General features: G+C 44.2%; 1 protein-coding gene across 1 annotated transcript; it reads right to left on the bottom strand.

The window, feature by feature from the left end:
* Positions 1 to 409: 409 nt before the first annotated feature.
* On the bottom strand, positions 410 to 18,679 carry SSRP1 (structure specific recognition protein 1). The gene is made up of 17 exons (XM_066611418.1): positions 18,614 to 18,679; positions 18,182 to 18,417; positions 15,240 to 15,425; positions 14,573 to 14,678; positions 14,222 to 14,412; positions 13,911 to 14,141; positions 13,034 to 13,137; positions 12,257 to 12,385; positions 9,268 to 9,489; positions 8,607 to 8,679; positions 7,856 to 7,994; positions 7,529 to 7,574; positions 6,327 to 6,447; positions 3,952 to 4,122; positions 2,805 to 2,896; positions 2,464 to 2,644; positions 410 to 956 (listed from the first exon to the last, which is right to left on the bottom strand). The coding sequence occupies exons 2-17, from the start codon at positions 18,233 to 18,235 to the stop codon at positions 888 to 890; spliced, it is 2,115 nt and encodes a 704-aa protein (XP_066467515.1). The 5' UTR covers positions 18,236 to 18,417; positions 18,614 to 18,679; the 3' UTR covers positions 410 to 887.
* Positions 18,680 to 19,004: the final 325 nt, after the last annotated feature.

The following is a 19,004-nucleotide window of genomic DNA, read 5'->3' as shown; positions in this document are numbered from 1 at the left end:
GGATACCAGTGGCTGCTATGGGCAAGCTCAGGAATCAAACACTGTCCCAAGTGTCAATTTTGGTGATGCTCAAATAAATTATTGCTGATGGAGTCTCCTACACCGCCAGACCTCATCTCTATTGACTGCTTGCCTGCATTATCCAAGTCCCAGTAGCACTCAATGGTCCTTTAAACACAATTAGCGCAACTGCTAATGGAAGGTAGAACAGTTAAGCCCCAAGGTTCAAAACATAAGATGCAGCTCCCACACAAATTCCATAGGAAAATCACCAGCTCAGTCCAGGGTGGGAGGTGTCTTCTCTTGCTGATGCAGAAGCCTTTGTTGCTCTCCCTTTCAACCCTATGGAAGATGCTTGCTCATTTGTCTATCTCCTGCTTTGAGTCACACAACAACAACAAAATCCATCCAAAGTCACTTGATTTTTATTAAATCAGCCACAACAAAACAGAACAGAAGATAACCTTACAAAAAAGGGGAAAAAAACCACTGAATCTGTCTAGGAAGTCTGCATAGTGTCCCAGCTTCAAGCTGCATACCATGTGCCCCAACCTGCTGTCTAATAGGATACAGTGCATCTACGACAACATGGAGGCAGGAAAAGGGATAATTGGCTTTCTCCATCCTCTTTTAGTGCCACCCTTCTCTCTGGATGGAACAATTGGTCCTGACTGCAGCCTGCAATACTGGAGGGAAGCAGGTTGAATAGGTCAATGAAGCATGGTGGGTACTCCTATATGATGCCAGCTTCCAGCCTACTTGCCTGAATGAAACAGTGTCCAGTCAACCTCACCTCAGTATTTAGCAACCACACCACCTGCAAAAGGGGTAAGAGGATTGGTAGCTGTGTGAGAGAGTGTGGATTACTGCAAGCAAGATGTTTCTTGCTAATCTGAACCAGAAGCGGACTCTGCTGAGCTTGGTGGGGTGCTGGCAATCTCCTCTTCATCAGAGTCCTGAAGAAGAAGAAAGGAACACAGGAATTATTAGGAACAGGGAAAAAACTAACATGCTCTAGGCAGTGGTTCCCAAACATTTTAGAGGCCTTAGAGGCTGCTGACCAATTTATAAATTTGAAGGGGTTTGGCTATAATGGTGATGGGCAGTCAGTACTCCCCTACAAGTTGCAGCTAAACCCCAACGCACATAGCCTAATCTGCCTTGTCGTAGGCAGAAAAAAAAAATGAGTCACAACCCACTGGTAGATCCTGGACCCAGAGTTTAAGAACCACTGTTCTACAGCAGGGGTCTCTAAACTTTTCGGTCGAAGGGCTGCATCAAATATATGGCAAGGTGTCGAGGGCCGGAAAAAAATTAAATATAAAATTTAAATAAATACATTAGAGATGGAACTTAGATGAATGACTGAAATGAATGAAGGGGTTCAAATGTCCAGGATTTCTCCAAGCACCAACACAGCCCAAGAAATAAAGCACACACACTTAAATGGACCGCCATTCCCCCACCCCACAAGCACAACTCTGGTTGTGTTTGGTCAACTGGGCCAGAGGCTCTCAGGGGATCAGAGGCTGGACGTGGGCCGGACAGAGGCACTCCTGGCCCCCGGACCAGGGTTTGGAGACCCCTGTTCTAGAGGATAATGCTAACAATCAACTTAGGGCACTGCTAGAACCAGATCAATTAAGCCTTGGCTCTGCAACCAAGTCTAATAAAGGGAACAAACAGGATGTTTAAGCTGGGTAAAAAAATGAAAGATCCAGAAGTGTTTACAAGGAACACAAGAACATGCAAAATGCATGCAAAATTCGGCTGAAATAAGGCAGCAAGAAGCAAAGAAGAATGAACAAATGAGCTTGGAAAAACTGAAAAGGAATGGATGTGTTAACATGGTGTGTGATTATAGCCAAGATTCTTCTTGCTTTTGTGTATGGTACCTCATAAGAATTGTCTTGGGACAATCTCAGTTTTCATTTTTCTTCATGGTTTGAAACCATGAACTTTCTTCATGGTTGTGAAACACAGCAGATGTAAAGGCACATATGCATAATTTCGAAGGCTCAGAAAGCCAAAATGGATCTTCCAGTAAGCCCTATCCAGATTGTAGACCTCTGCTCTCTCCAGAATGTCCTGTTCCTCCACGGTCTCAATCACCATCACTCCATCACCCTTGCCTCAATACCTGTCCCCATGCATTTGCCTCCTCTCATTTCCCTACAAAAATAAAGTCTATACAAATGCTGAAATGCCAAATACTGTAAAACAGATGTTCAGCAAACGAGAGACAAAGGAATGAATTGTCTCAAGTGTGCAACCAGTTAAAGCAGGAGGGTTATGGAACCATGCTCAGATTGGAGTCCAGCCTGCAGATTTGGAGGGATTAGAGGACCATCACATGCCTAGTAAAGGAAATACTGAGTGGAACCTGGAAAAGCTGTCAACAGGTGTCAAACCTGAAGGGAGCATGAATTTCGCTCCAGCTCAACGGCATCACAGAACACCCACCTCCTTCCTGTCCTCGCCAGAGGAACTTTCATCACTGGAAACAAATTCCTTGCTCTTGAAGCTCTCGCCTGGCAGCTTAGAGGGGCTCTTGCTAGCAGAAGACACTTTTGCAGGAGTAGCCTTCTTCTCTGGTTTTCCTTTCCCTGGTTTTTCTGGTTTCTTTTTCTTTCTGGGTTTTTCCCTGTACATGGAAGAAAATTAACAAGATTCTATGACTGCAGAGTTTATAAGACCACTTTGCAGCAATGAAATCACTATAGAAAAATGTGGATATGGTGCTTCCCCTAAAGAAGCAGACACTGATGCACTTGTTTCTCCATTTATGGGGGAAAGGCCATTACCTCCTAAAGCTGTCCGATTTGCCTCCCTCACTGTAGTCCTTCATGGCTTTCTCATATTCCCTCTTGGCATCTTCAGCTTTGCGATCCCATTCCTACAAACACATATAGTAAGTCCCACTCACCACTCCTATAAGCTGCATACCCCACACAAGATTAACGTATTATTACCAACAATACCAAAAACAATCCATATCCCACACAAATACCATGGGCGTTAACATCTGGAGACTCAGAACAGAATCCAGATGTTATAAAAACATCAAAAATCCCATGATTGTGAATACATATTTTTGAATACATATTTTGAATACATATTTTTGAGTGGATTCAATACACATGTTTAAGGCTCACAAGCCAGAATGGATCTGACTACATAACAGAAACATCCAATGATCAGAATAGAATTACTGAGCTCATTGGTCTTTACCTGCAGCCTTTAACCTGCTTCTAAGGGACAGCGGAAAGGAACCATAACAGAGGTTCCTAAGATTATGCAGAAAAGTAGATAGAATTTTTCTCACTTTCAACTCAAGACCTTGAAGCCAATGATTCAGATCTAGTTCTGCTAGGTCAGACCAAGGGTTCATCTGGTCCAGCATTCCATTTCCCACAGACATTAGTCAAATACTGCTGGGCAACCCCCTTCTGCCTGTCTCCCAACAACTGGTGCTCAGATACACAATGCCTTTGAACGCGGAGGCCCAATTAAATGGCTAAAAATCATTCATGGACCTCTCCTCCATGAACTTGTCTTAACCTTTTTATGAACCATCCAAGTCATCATTCTGGGGCAACAAACTCAACATTTTTAAAATTGTGCTTTCTGAAGAAGTCCTGAATATGCTGCCAATCAATTTTATTGGCCTCAAGTTCTAGGGCTGAGAGTAGGGGAAAAAATCTATCTACTTTCTCCACACTGTGCATAATTAACCTCTGTCATGTTTCCTCATGTCAGAAGCCTTTTTTCTAAACAAACGTTGAAAGTCACCTAAATACAAATATTTAATTAGAATTAAAGCCAATTTATATTTCATTGGTGCAAAATTTGGATTTGTAACACAATCTGCAGTGTCCCTGATCAGGTACATAACCTTCATTTCTTACTCTGATAAAATAAGAGCTCCACCACCACCCGCTTGACACCCACCTCTTTCTTCTCTTTTGACATCCCTTTCCAGAGTTCTCCTGCCTTCTTGGAGACGTCTGTGACACTCATGCCAGGACTATCTGATCTGATCTTGTCACGGTTGGCATTGAGCCAAAGCATGTAGGCAGACAAAGGTCTTTTTGGAGCATTGGGGTCTTTCCCTTTCTTACTCTGTGAGTGAAAGAACAGAGGATGGGGAAAGAGCACACAACAAGTCACCTCATGGTAAACAACAACAACAACAACAACAGGTATTTATATACCGCCTTTCTTGGTCTTTATTCAAGACTTTATTCAAGGCGGTTTACATAGGCAGGCTTTATTTAAATCCCTTATTAAATAGGGATTTTTACAATTTGAAAGGTTCTTTCTTTCAAGAACCACAACATTCTGGTGTTTCATTCCGATCTGGCTTCACATTCTGGCCTCCATCCTCCCAAGCTCAGAGCAGATGGAATAGCTCGGCTTCAGCTTGTCAGCTGCTTCAAGGTCGTGCGGGTGCCGGTGGCCTCGAACTGGCGACCTTGTGGATGTTATCTTCAGGCAGACGGAGGCTCTACCCTCTAGACCAGACCTCCTGCCCAAGACAAGACAAGCCTTCCTCCAAGAACATCCCACAGATTCAACCAAAGGGATAAATTCTGTCCTATGTAGCCTATTAAGTTAATTTTTGACTACAGCAGAAAAGAATTTCATGCTGTTAATTCAACGGATAACCTATATGGCAACCCACCACTATCCCAATTGCCTCACACTGCTTTTGTTTTTTAGTCCAGTCCATTTCCACTGAATGGATCAACTAAATTATAGAAGCTCCAAAGGGGTATACTGTGGACAAGACACAGGGAAAGGAAAATCATCACTGGGAGTTCAGCAATGTTCCCTTTCCCTGACCTTCCAGGCTAGCTTCCATCTTAAACTACAGTTCTGATAAGAAACTAGAGCCCAGCCTGGTTCACAGCATACCCCATTTTAAACACCCATCTCCTAGCAGCTTTCTCCTGTGTAAGAAACAACACAGGCAAAATGATCCTTAATGTCTCCCCAGTGCCACCATGTGAACAGCAAAAACTTGACAAAATTCTTCTTTTGTTTTGCCCCAGCAGCTTGGCAACTCTGCACGTGTGTGTGTGGGTGGGGGATCATCAATTCAAAACATAGCCCCTGTTCTCAATTTTAAAAAAAATATAGTTGCTGATCAGTGTTCTACACCAATTCTAATTAAACTGGTGACAATGAATAAAAGGAGAAACCACAACTTGAGAGTATGCATTTTAACATGTCATGGGCAATTATAACAGATCCAAACTAGGCATGGTTCAGGCATGAACAATGGGGTATCACTGTTCTTTTTTTCAGCACCAGCTCCTCCCACTCTTTTATAGTGGTTGCTTTTGAGACAGCTTACCCAGTCCCAGGCACAGTTTCTGGAAAAAGAAGGGAGGAGGTGGCGCAGATTTCTTTGGAGTGTACAGAAGTCACCTTTGAATCTGTGGGCTAAGTGTATGGTCATTCAAGCTTCTGCAGGGAGCAGAGAGGGAATGTGTATGACACATGCAGGTACACATGTGTGGGTGTAGCAGCTGGTCAATTTAGAACTGGCAATATGGCTCGCAATGAAAAAGTTGCCCACCTCTGTGCCAAAACATCTTAGTTTTTTATGACAATTCTGAAGGTTCCAGGGGTTCAGTACACACCCTATCCTAGGTTTAATCACCCTGCACAAAACTAAAATTGTACCTTGCTTCTTTCTGGAATTAGCCTAGCTATAATTTCCAGCCATTACTTTTGATCTTGAAGCTTCTTTCTGATCTTACCTAAGCACAATAATTTTCTTTTAACAACCCAGGAAGACAATCGCGAAACCAGCATCTGAAGTTGCTTACAGATCACACACTGAAGCTGGGCAGCTGACAAGGAGGGCCACACATTAAATGTCTCCAAAAAACAATGGAACTGAACTATGGAGTGACATTTGCTCTCATGTAATGCAACTCTTGGAACAATCTTTCAATGTACAGAGACTTCCCCAGTAAAACACTGCACTAGTTCTACTAGCACTGGCCATAGGGATGATCTTGAGCAATATAAGCAGATACAAATGCATTTCTAGTTGTAAGCAGTTTCTTGAATGTCATCATTTTTATGCCAATAAAGGTCTTTCTAAACTGAACTGAATGTCATCATGCATTTAGCTATAAAATATACTTAACTATTTAGCAAACATTTAATCGTATTCTACTTGCCTTCGGACAGCCTCCCCCAATTCTAGAGGCTAACTCCAAGAATGATCTCTTATGCTCAGAACATGCCAGGGGAAGAGTAGTCATGAACTAATCAGAATTCAACAAGTACCATGCCCTGATTGCTCTTACCTCAGACTGCTTCTTACGAGGCCTGCGTTCTTTAACAATTTTGGCTTTTTTGGCAGGTTTCTTCTTCTCATCACTATCTCCTTCACTGCTGGATGAGCTGGCTGAGGCTTTGCTGTCAAACCTGTTTCAAGGAAAAGTCACTCAGGAGAAGTGGGTTCACACTCTGACACACCCACTACAAATTCCAATAGTTTGGACACATGGCCCCCACCCCAACCAAATTTCCAGTGTCGGATCTACGGAACTCCATTTGTTCCTGGATGAATTCTTATACCACGTTTTAAAATCACGAACAAAATCCATAAACCTATGTCTCTACACAGCCAGGCAAGAATAGATTGCAGCAAGTATTATGAACTTACCACCACAAGAAGCCCTACCTTTACTCCTAAACATATGTTTGGGCATGCTAAACTATAGCATGTATCTTGTCAGATACCAGTTCCATAAGAATGAACAGAGCAACAAGTATCTGAAAGACTGCTAACCATTACATGAAAAAAGATTTGTTTTTCTTCATTTTTTTCCCATCCAAATGTTTGTACCATATATACCAACAAGCCTCCCAAACAGTTCAAGGTCCACATATATCTTAAATACAAAGCATCCACTGTCATGATAACTCCCCTCCAAAATCTTCTCCAGCAGCAAGTGACATCAATCCCACTTTACTAGCTCCCGATATTTCCTGGAAAATTTAAACCTCAGCATATAAATATTGGACTGATAGAAGGACAATATATTTGACAGATGACATTGACACATACAAGAAGAGACAAAGCAAGCCTCAGGGCAACGCTAACTATAGCATCAGTTTTTCCCCAATTAGTTCCTGGTTTCAACCTATTAGTCCTCATGGCATTACTGAATTTAAGCATTAATTATCCCTTACATCCTATTACTGGAGTTGCTGTAAAACAGGTACAGCATGCAACCTTCCCCTACTGGATAGTCCAATCATGTGATCTGCTGGCTTCCAGACCCTTTAGCCAGGCTCAGACATACTCAAAAAGTTCCAAATGTGGCCACAGCACACCAAACTTCACTGCAAAAAGTGGCAGCTTCAGCATCAAGCCCTGACCATAAAATAGTCCCTTTTGATCTTCTGTCCTGCCGTAAGAGCAAGTGACACTATCCCGTTTACACATACAACTGCCACCACATTTTCACTGAACAGCAAGACCATGCAGACCAATACTCACTCTTCTGCCACATCCTCTTCCTCTTCCACAGGATTGAATGATTCATCTAGAAAAGGAACATCCTCATTTTTAAATCACAGAAAGAGAGAGAGAGAGAGAGAGAGAGAGAGAGAGAGAGAGAGAGAGAGAGAGAGAGACCAATAAAGGGAAGTTTTTAAGTAGAGGCTGGATAGCCATCTGTTGGGAATGCCATAGTTATGGATTGCATGCACTTGGCAAGGGGTCCAATTACTCCATAAGTCCCTTCCAACTGTGGTTCTAAGAGGCAAAAGGACTGATATAGTGAGTGGTTTGGGGGAAATTGTTTCTCAGCAGAATACAGCGTACCTGTCTCCTCCCCAGAGTCCTCACTACTGTCATTTGCATGCTCTTCACGGATCTTGCCCTCCTCCTTCATACGCTCCAAATAGGCATCATGCGAGTCTTCATCTGACCCAGCATATTCATCATAATTCTGTTTCATGCCCTAAAAAACACATAGGAGGGATGCCATGGGAGATGACACAGAGCTTCCCTACTCCAGTCTTTGAGCAGATAAAATCTCTCAACACTTTCCACAACCAAAGCATGCAAAGATTCTAAAACTACAACCCCCAGCATGCTCCTGGGCACACATACCGCTTAGGAAAGGTTTGCTGCACGCACACACGCACACACACACACAGCTGATTCCTCCACAACTAAGTACATGCTGCCTCCCAGGTCTGCTAGGACACGATTCCCCTCCCAAGGGGAAGGGAGGAACCATGCTAGTGACTTTAAGGTGGATTAGCTGGAAGCCACTCCTTGAGCCAAGCAGGCTATTGCCCTTTCCCTGTGGTTCATGCAAGGTTACACTATGGTGATTAGGAATGTTCACCACAGTCATGCAGAGGAGACCTGAACCAAGAGGAGGAGGAAGAGGAGGGGACAATCGCACAGACCTTTTTCTTCTACAAGGAGAGAACAGAAATTGAGAAGGGAGAAAGCTCTGGAGAGAAAGAGAAACCCCCATCCCACCCCAGCATATCAGGAACAGGAGCAGGCAGAAACTGCCTTTCCCTGCCCTCTTTCTTGCCCATTCTCCCATAACAGGTACCTCCTTGAGTCCTCGGTTCTTGATATTCAACTTCTTGGCATTTACAAAGTCAAACAGTTTGCCATATTCCTCTCTGCAGGAAAGAGAAACAATAGATGGGGACAGCTAGCACAGGACTGATGTCTACCTGCCTCTAACAAGTTCCAAAACTTGTGGTTTGCAGTTTTAAGAATAGTAAGGTTAAATAGTAGTGACTTAACAGTTCTAGGGTCTGAGTAGGAGCAAAGCAAGGTGGAGATATTTTGTGGAAACCACCTGGAACTCTTAAGTCACAAGTAGCATGCAGGCAGTCCTTTACACTGTCTTTTGGAGTGGAAGAGTCTCAATGATGGTCACAACTTTATCCTGTTTTTCCATGAGAGAAAATATTCTGGGTCGTATCCAAACCCCCCTGAAAAGAAGACATTTCTGTTTGCACAAAAGTAGTAGAGAGATATTTTCTCTGTGTGTCCTCTTCAATTACTGTATCTTCTGGAGGATGCCCTGACCTTCTGAAGCAGCTTTTCATTAGGGGTGGTGGTGGAAATTTTGTATGCACAAGCTTCTACCCACTCCCACTCATCAGGACACAATCCTCTGTCTCTAACAAAGTGGTGGCTGGAAGGGTTGGTTAATATGTACACATGCACCACCACAGTTCTGTGGAGTTACATTCACTTACCTCTCTATGCTGCTAAAAGTGTACTGTGTCCCCTGCTTCGTTTCAATCTCAAAGTCGAAGGAGCGAGTGGTTGTGGTTCCACGGGCAAAGTTTACAAAAGCAATTTCATCAAAGCGGATGTGAACTGGTGGCTTGTGCACATAGATGAAACCACGTTCCAAAGGGTACAGGAGGCCTGAACTAGCCTTGTAGGAACAGGTGATACACTGTGCCCCAGAATGCCTGTACAGGAAAAGAGAACCAACATATGTCTTATTCAGTCACAAGGAGGCAATGATCTGACACTCCGTTTACCGCAGGAATGCAGAAACAATATCTCATGATGGAGATTGTCAGATAGCTCCAGGTCTTGGCAACTGAGATGGATACAAACCAAGGCTTGTTTCTCAACTAGAAAAGAGCAGGAAGCAACAATGATAGCATGCTTCTAGCTCAATTAAAAATCAAACAACAAAAATGGTGTTGAACTTAATGTAGATACTCGCCTATAGGGTGAAAAATTTGTCCCAACAGATCGCTCCTGAATCAACCCTTCACCTTATCTACGGGGCCACTCGGGGTCAGGGCTGTTTCAGGCATGCTGCAGAGCTGTAGTGGTGCTGCTGGGGAGGGTGACGCACCACCTGCTCCCCCACCGCACGCTTAGGAAGCGCGCGACTCCACACCTCAAGCGGGGAGCCTGCTCGGCTCACCTGCCACTCCTTCCTCCTCGCTGCTCCTGGGTATTGCAGTCCCGCCTGCTCAGGGCTTACTCCCAGGAAAGTGCACATAGGATGGCAGCCTTTGAGCCCAGCCTGTGCATGCCTACTCAGAAGTAAGTTCCATTATTGTCAATGGAGTTTACTCCCAGGAAGGATTGTAGCTTGAAGATGGGGAGAGAGACAGGGAGGGCTGCTTCTTCATGCAGAAACTACAGATCTGCATCTGCTTCTTCCAAGCGAGAGGGAGGAGAGGAGCCCCCCACACAGCCTCCCTCCCTCCCGCCCCCACTCCTGCACTGCCTACTTCTCTCTGCCCTTCAGCCCCAGCCCCTCTCTTCCCTCCGCCAGCCTTCACTCTGTTGAACTGTTTTCTCCCCCTCACCCGCTGTGCCCCCCTTCTCTTCTCCCTTCCCCACTGTCCCTCTTTCTCTGCCCCCTATTTACAAGCCATGCAATCAGGGAAACTGACCAGGAGACTGATTAGAGCAGCAGACAGCAGTTTCCATTCGCACATCCCCCCAAGAGAAAGAGCAGAGCTGAACCAGCTCCCCAGAATCACCCCACTTCTTTAAGACTGAAACCCCCCTGTCAGCCTTGATCCTGCTGTAAATCAAGAGGAGGAAACAGACCAGATGAGGGTGGGTTTGTTCCAGTTGCAGGACGCACCTTCCCTGAAAGTGGAAACACTCCCATCAAATGTCTCACAAGCTACAATTCAGAGCACCGTTACTTAAGAGTAACACCTGTGGAAAGCAATGGGTCTGCTTCTGAGTAAATAGGGTTTCAGCTATGTGCAGCTGCACTTGGTCACAGCCATTTGCTGTAGCTTGTCTCTGCTGTGAATTGAACTGCACACTTCCAGTTGTGTTCTAAGTTGTATGTTATATGTAGAGCTTCTGGCTTAACACATCAGACACCTTAAAGGTGGATTTGATTCATGGTTCTCCTGCAGTGGTTCCAAACCTTTCTCACTTGCATATCCCTTGGCAGCCCATTTCCAAAAATTGTACCCTTCATATTAGCAAAATGTTTGTAATAATACAAGCCCTCATCTCCTCCATATGAAAAACCAAACTTCATATATTCTTCACAGTATTTTCTCTCTTTATCTGTTCAAAGAACAGAAGACCCTGCATTTGCACTGTTTTGCACCAGAAGTGTCCTGAGAAATTCTGAGTGATTGATCACTTTTTTATGTTTTAGTCCTTTTCCTGTGCTGGTTTTCAATCACTGGTTCACACATGAATAGATCACCAAAAATTAGCTATTGGTGAGGCTTTCACACTCAACTGGCTACCTCCCTTCCTGCCTTGCTGGCCCTGCAAGGCATTCTGGAGTACTGCCATTATTCCATTCTCTTTCAAGTACCCCTAAAGGTCCTGTTGAGTGCCCCTGGGGGTACATGAACCCCAGGTTGGGAACTACCGTTATATCAGTATGTTGTTTACAGTGCAGTTACTCTCTGATAGTGTTTACAAAAAGATGAAGAACAGAATTTAAAAGTTTATGAATGAAAATGAATCTTATGATCTTTTACTATATTTTTAATAAATTAGAGACTATCAGTTCTTAGGTAACAATTATTGGCAGGTTATTTTTCAGGATCTGGCCCAGGGTAAAATCAGACAAAATCAGACACCCCCCCCCCAAGTTTATGACCCCGACTTATCCGAGGGTCACAGAAAATTCTATGATTCTTGGCTCAAAACCTGCCCTCTTATCTGTGAGATCGACTTATAGGTGAGTGTCTGCGGTGCTTCAGGGTGTTTTCACAATGTTAGATCATTGCTTTATAGTTATTAAAGTTGCCTTAAAGTTATTAATTTCTGTATAATGCTTTTAAAATTGAGAATGGATGGTTCCTTTTGTCCAAGTTCAAAAACCCCTCCTCTACTGCCTCATACATTTGCAATTTGCCATATAAGATGGCTGCACCCAGTTGTTTCCTCAGAACAGAGGAAATGATAACACTACACATGGAGGCCACCATGTTTAATAGCTTCAAGCTCAAAGGAAAGATTGCTAATGTGACGAGTGTGCTAGCAGCTCAAAAACATATGTAACCTTAGCGCACTAGATTTAGATATGCCTCTCTAGCGTTACTAGCTAAAAACAAATGCAGCCCGAGTGTATGAATCCCTTTATTGTCCACTCTACCAGCTGTCTGAGTCTTGTTCATAAAACTAGGAACAATTTAAATAGTGTCCCCTTTTCACATTGACTCCCCACTCAGACAACAAAAGCAGATGTTTCACATTTCTCTTTCCCTGCATTCAAGCACTCCTCACCCTTGAAAGTTGCCAGGCACAGTGATCTTGCGGTTGACGAGGGCTTTCATGACACGACTGACCATCTCATACAAAGAGCCTGACATATTCTTGGTGAGCCGCCCCTCAAAGCGCTTCTCTACCTCATCTCTACAAGAAAAGAGTACACAAGTCAAGACGAATCTAGATCCCAGGAGCCGTGAGCTCCCACAAGGGTGAAAGTGGGGTATAAGTTTTTCAAATAAGTAACTTAAGACACTACAAGAGATGCAAAGGGGATTATGATGACAAGGAGCATTTGAGAGCTAACTAGCAAAATGTTTAACTGTCAAAAATGTTTAGAGCTACCACTCAATTCTCTTGTATCAACATTTATTATTGCAACCAGTAGACATATTTATAAGGGTCAAACTATACACAACATTAAACACAGAAGTCTTAGGAAGACAGGTTTAATGTGGAAATGGAAAGGAGCTATCTTTTCATAAAAAAAGTGTAGCTGTGGGAGGGGGCCTATCTAGCATGGAAGCATAATGTGTGATAAGGAGGAGTTTAATATTTTCTTCCTATACATTTTTTGTACTGAGAATCCTCTGCTTGGGAAGCAACAGCTTGCTCCTGAAGTGTCTGTCTGTTGCAAATGGATTTAATGCCACATGGAGGTTGGTCCTTAAAAAAGCACTGGAAGTGATCAGTAGGGTCAAAGCTTAGACGTAAGAACTGGAATGCATCTGGTGGAGTCAAGATGCAGATGCTTTTGCTATACATAAGGAACAGGTTATGACAACAAGTACTTACTCATTCATGTTGAGGGTCAAGGAGATGTCCTCATCCTTTGAGAAGAGCAGGATAAGGAAATGGTAGCGTGTTTGGCCTTGCTTTATAGGAGGGTCTAGGCTGATCTGGGAGGAAGCAGACAATTATATTAGATGTGGGTTATCCCACAGAGCCCAACTTGACCACTTATCCCAAAGCAGATCCTCTCTCATAACATGGTGAGGATTTTCATACCTGACTCCCTCCACCCTGCTTCCCCATTTACTGATTTTTAAAGCTCTCCGCTCTTCTCTGCTCTCATATTCCACTATGATCCTGCCCACAATTTGCACTCTTCCAATTCTACTATAAACTATCTGAAGGCCTTTTGGCCCCTCAAACTTTGCCCTTTCTCCCTTGCTATCCCTTATGCCTGGAACTGCCTCCTCAAGTACCCATGGGATGGTCTCCCATTTACAATCTTCAAACCCCTCCTGAACATCTACATTTTCTGTGAAGGAAACTGCACCTTAGTTCCCATTCCTTGTTGTAACCAAGTTAAATATGCTTAACTGAAACAATCACATAATATTCTCTGTTTACACATGCTTCCTCCCCTCTCTCTGTTGCCTCAGTTGCACCCTTCTCTAGGTTGTAAGCCTCTTCAAGCAGAGACCTTTTTTAACTTTACATAAAAAGCCATGTACATCTATGGCACTGTAATAAATAATAATGCAACTACACAACATAGACAAGTTGCTATTTTTGATTTTTAAATTAGTAACCTAGAAAATAGATCAACTGGCCCCTCAAATAACTCCTGGGACACAGAAGAGGACCTCAGAATAGAACATATTGCAAAAAGCAACCACCGTTGCTATTGTGGTTGACCACTGTCCACAACTCCTTTGCTTCTCACCACAAAAAACATCTGACGTTGGTCTTTATGGGGCAGCAGGAAAAGGCGAAGAACAGTAGTATAGGGGATCTTATAGTCAAATGTCTTCCCGTGGAGATGGAGGAAGGTGGGATAGATGCGAATGTCATAGCGTCCACGAGGAGTCAAGCACTGCAGTTCTCGGAAGATGCAGATGGCATCTCCAGTGGCTTGAATGACATCTGCCTTTGACAACACATTCTGTGCAAATGCCTGAAGAAGAGATTGGAATGAGAGGGTGCTACAACTCTTCCTCCCCCTTCTGCCATCTTTACTACTCAGGTTGCACTCACCTCCACAGGGTCAACACCATCCTCCTGAGTGGGCGGCACATAGAAGCGCACCTCCATAAGTGATACCTCAGCATCATCATTCTGATGGAACTCCAAAGTCACCTCATTCTTGCCAGTTGTGCACTGGGACACATTGCTGAGAGGGATCTCAAAAACTGGCTGCTCCCCAATGTCAAAAGAGAGAAGCTGCCCTGCAAAGGAGCAACCAGATTATCTTTTCAGACAAATTAGCACACAACCAACCCCACCCTGAGGTAGATAGAAAAGACCTTTTTTTTTCCTATTGGTTACATCTATTCAGCTCCATGCACCTATTTTCCATGGAGTACCGTCTGACCCACACAAACTCACCTCCAAACTTCACTGTCCCCCAGTTCCACCCCTTTACACACAGATCTTTTTCAGCCACATCCAAGTGATAGTGAGTCTTGAAAAAATCGGAGAGTTTGTCAAACTCCTAGGGGAGAAGAAAGATTCATCAGACAACACCCTGTTAACACACCAGTAAGATAATGGTCCACAGAACAATCACTGGCTATGAGAGTAAGCTCTCTGCACCAGAAGGAAAGTGCCCAACATGCCTTGATATCAAAAGAGTTTTCTCCAGGCTGGAGGAAACTAAATAATACCATAACACAATTCATTGGAAATAGGGGAGCCATAAAACCAAAGCTAAGAATCTACAAATTGCCAGCAACACCTCCCACAAAAGGTGCACCATGCTGGAAATTCTCTAGACACAATCCAGTGCTAAGCAGGTATATTCTCAACAAATGTCAGGAACTAATATGAGCTATGAATAGGAGAACAAGGCAAGAAGAAAAAGGCAAACCTACATGATCAAACTAAAGATGTATTTGCATAATGATTTGCACTTTATTCACCGGCAAATTTCAAAAAGCATCTATCTGCCTTGATTTTTAATATAAAAAATGGCTCTCCTCCCAAGTCCTAAAACCCTGCAGAGAGCTCTAGCATATCAAGCTCAGAAGCAACATCGTATTAAAAAGGACCTTACCGTCTCTCTGAATCCATCGTACTTGTAGACGTGGCCATTCTTAGTAAGTAGTTTGAGACCATGGCCCAATGCCACTCGTCGCCAAATACCCTCTGCCAGTTCTGAGGCTGGAATGTTGTCGACTTTGCCTGTCTTACTGTTCTTGAAAATTACACCTTGACGGCTCAGTCGCAGACGACCATCATTCTAACCCAAGAGAGAGAAAGAGAGCTAGCAGCAAAACTAGGATTATCTATACATTTAAAGGGAATGACATATAATTAGCAAGAGATGATAGATTCAAAGCTATCTTTCCAATTCCCACAAAAAGGAGGCCAAGATCCCTCCCAAATGAGCATTCTTTATATAATTTCATTCCTTGACCATCAACCAAATGCCTTTTTCACTAACATCATTCAAAACCACCTGAACAGTAAGCACACATGGAAAGTGGCATTTTTCATAGCTCTTCTACAATCATGGAAATTTCTTCTTCTAGAAATATTGTTTCCTGCCCAGTTATTTGAGATAGGACAGGCAAAGAACTGAAATACGTTTCATATTCATTTTTATGCTTTGGAATCTAACCTAGATTAGGTCACTCAACATTCAGCACCTCAGAGAGGTGTTGAAACCCAGGTTATAAGTGAAGCACTGCTGGAATAACCGTCTGATTTTGTGACAGTTTAGAAAATCTCAAACATACCAGCATCTTCAGAACAGGAAATCAATGTCAAATCATCACCTGCTTGTTAATTTCCCAGAGGCCTCTGACTGGAAAGAACAGATTTAAGTGGAACTTTAATCTGATTCAACAAAACTATTTTTAGTTTAAAAAAAATGAATGTCTGTTACGAATACCTGTTAACTGGGCAAAGAGGCACCTTTTAAATTTAAAGTGATGTCCTCTTTTGGTTAGCATGGGAACAGCAACTATCCTTCTTCATCCTAGCATGATGTTTTTCCAGAGGATGTTGCTAGTGTCTCTTCTGCAACTTTTTTTAGATTGTGCAGCCTTTAGGGACAGGGGACTATTTGTTTAGCTATGCAAATCATTTTGTGAACTACTTTGTGTTGAGAAGTGATATATAAATATTTTTAAAATTAATTTTAAGTGCTATAATCTGGCTTCTGCATTCCACTGAAACATCAGTCAACAGAATCACCAAATCTACTCACTGTCAAATCCAAGGGTTCAACTCCTCTCTCCTCTTTGACCTCTTTCCTTTTGATATAGTTGATCAGTTCTGCTTGACCCCCTTCCTGTCCTAGGTGTCTAACTCTATTCCCTAGTAGATTCTCTTCCTTCCTGTATAATCACTTATTCAGTTACCACAGACAGAAACTTGTTCTGTTTCCCCCATTTCTACTGGAGTCTCTTGAGGATTTGATGGCACTCTTCTAGTCTCTATATGCTGCCTATGGAAGTTCTCATAAAATCCACTGTCTTTCAGTACCACTTATAGATGGACAGCCAGCTCTACTTCAGAACCTTTCCGCTCTGTCTTAAGCTGCAACTTGACTGCTCATTTAATATTTCTTGGGCATTTTACTGCCATTTTAAATTCAATATGTCCAGTACTGAATACTCTTTATCCTTACTTTTAAAGTAGTCCATGGTCTTACCACCCCCCCCCCAAAAAAAACCTCTACTCTCATACTTCAATATATGCTTGCCTATGATGTTCACTTTGCACAACCCTCATTCATTTGTACCCTTCACCAACTTTGCCTTCTCTCTCTTGCTGGCCTTTATGCTTACATAATTTGCTTCAGGGACACCTGCATCTTCCTCTCTTCTGGTGCTGCCCCCTCACATGTTGAATTGCTCCTCAAGGCCACAAACTACCGTCATACTACTTTGTAAAACATCAATGTCTACTGACAGCTTCATCTGAACCCTTCATCCATTATGGTAGAGGTCAGAGTGACCCAAACAAAACTTGCTGTCCTGGAAAAGATTACATGAACAACAATATTCCCTAACACAGCAAATACTCAAGTACATAACTTTATGGAAATATTCCTGTGTTCTGTTCTATCACCACTGTAAGGCAATAAATACTACAGTGACAATGGAAAAGCAGCTATCAGAAGTTCACTAATAAGGCTGATATAAATAGAAAGCAGATAATTTAGCACTAGGAAGTCATATCAGCACTGAAACGTTGAGAGAGACAATACTACAACAAGCAATTTAAGTCAAATCTTGATACTTGGATTTCTAACAAATAACTTGTAAACATTTGGAAACATTCACAATTCCAATGGCAAAGTAAATATTTATACTTAGGAATAAATAGTGTGTCATGTTCACAAAGGAAAAAAAAATCCCAAGCGATACACAACTAGCTTGTCAAGCAACCCCCACAGCTAACACACTGAGGAGAGAAATCAAATAACTTCCTTTATGTATTTATTTGCCTAATGAATATATTAGCAGACTTCACAGTCCTCAAGCTGAAGAATATTCACCTTTACTAAGCCTCTCAGAAACAAGTGCTGTAACTTTTCCTTACTTTCTTTTTATTTAAATGGGGCACCAGAAGGACAGGAAGGGTTACATAAGCAATAAGCAGCAAAGCAGTGGGATCTCGCTCATGGATCTTACACAGCCACCCCCTACTAAGCCATAAGAACTTGAGAAGAGCCCTACTGGATCAGACCAAAGGCCCGTCGTCCTGTACCTGACAGTGTCAGGGAGCTCCCAGACCACAAGAGACCTGCATCCTGGTACCCTTCCTTGTCACCTGAACATAAGAAGAGCCCTAGTGGCTCAGGCCAAAGGTCCCTCGTCCTGGACCTCAGAGGCCCACCAGACGCCTCAGGGGCACGCAAGAGACCCACCCGGCGCCCTCCCTTGCAGCTGGCCTTCTGAGACAGCCCCTTCTAAAGCCAGCCTCCTCCAGCCAGAAGGTCTGCTCTGCATCTTCTGCACCCCCCCACTCCCCTCCCCCACTCACCATGGAGCCCTTCACCTCCTGGTAGATCTCGTTGAACTCCAGCGTGTCCCCCATGCCGGCTTCCTCCCACCCTCGCCCTCTGCGGCAGGGGCCGGAGCCAGGCGCACAGAGCCTGCTGTCCTGGATCGGGGCTGGAGGGGAGGCGGGGAGGCTCCTCAGCCCCTCGCACTGGGCATCTCGTGCGGCAGCACCAGCAGAGGCGTCCCAAGGCGGGGAGGCTGAGCAGCAGGAGGCGCCTGGGGGGAGGAGGAAGAGCGTCAGCGACAGGCAGCCCTCGCAGCTGCGGTAGAGCAGGGCAGGCGCGACCACCGGGCACGCGGCGCCCGCAAGAGCGCGCCCGGTCCCGCTGCTGCGCCAGCGGACGCTCCCTCCAGCCACGCACCGACCGCCCCTCCTTGCGGCCCCCGCCGCCACTGCCCGCACCACCCTTACCCGCTCCGGCACTTTCCCGCCTGCGCAGCACGAGCAGCAACCCTTTCCCCGGAAACCAAACCTCACTTCCGCCTTCCGGGCATAGAGCGAGGGGAACGTCCTAGAGCAACGCACGGCTTGCACTTCCGGGAAGGGCCGCTCTAGGATAGGGTTCTTCATGGCCCTTGAGAGGGGGTGTCTCTACCCCGCAGTTCCGCTGCGGTGGACATTTTCTATTTGGTCCCAGGCGGCTGTGGCTGCAGCGCTGAACGCGCAGAGGAGGCGGGCCGAAGGTTGCACCCGAAAGCCCACGTCCTCGTCACACTTGCCTGGGAGGAAGCCCCACTGACTAGAATGGGACTTACTTCTGAGTAGACAGGCAGAGGCTTGGGCTCTAAGGCTGCAGTCCTAT

The sequence above is a fragment of the Tiliqua scincoides genome, chromosome 1 (genome assembly GCF_035046505.1).
Source record: "Tiliqua scincoides isolate rTilSci1 chromosome 1, rTilSci1.hap2, whole genome shotgun sequence".
Classification (NCBI taxonomy): Eukaryota; Metazoa; Chordata; class Lepidosauria; order Squamata; family Scincidae; genus Tiliqua; species Tiliqua scincoides.
Note: the sequence above shows the minus strand (reverse complement) of the source record. Positions and strands in the feature narration are given on the sequence as shown.

Excerpts from the sequence above, each read along its gene's own strand:
- SSRP1 (XM_066611418.1), bottom strand. The coding sequence starts at position 18,235 with ATGGGGGACACGCTGGAGTTCAACGAGATCTACCAGGAGGTGAAGGGC. Across the intron at positions 15,426-18,181 it reads AGGAGGTGAAGGGCTCCATG|AATGATGGTCGTCTGCGACT; the intron begins GTGAGTGGGGGA and ends CTCTTGGGTTAG. Across the intron at positions 14,142-14,221 it reads ATGGTGTTGACCCTGTGGAG|GCATTTGCACAGAATGTGTT; the intron begins GTGAGTGCAACC and ends TCTCTTCTTCAG.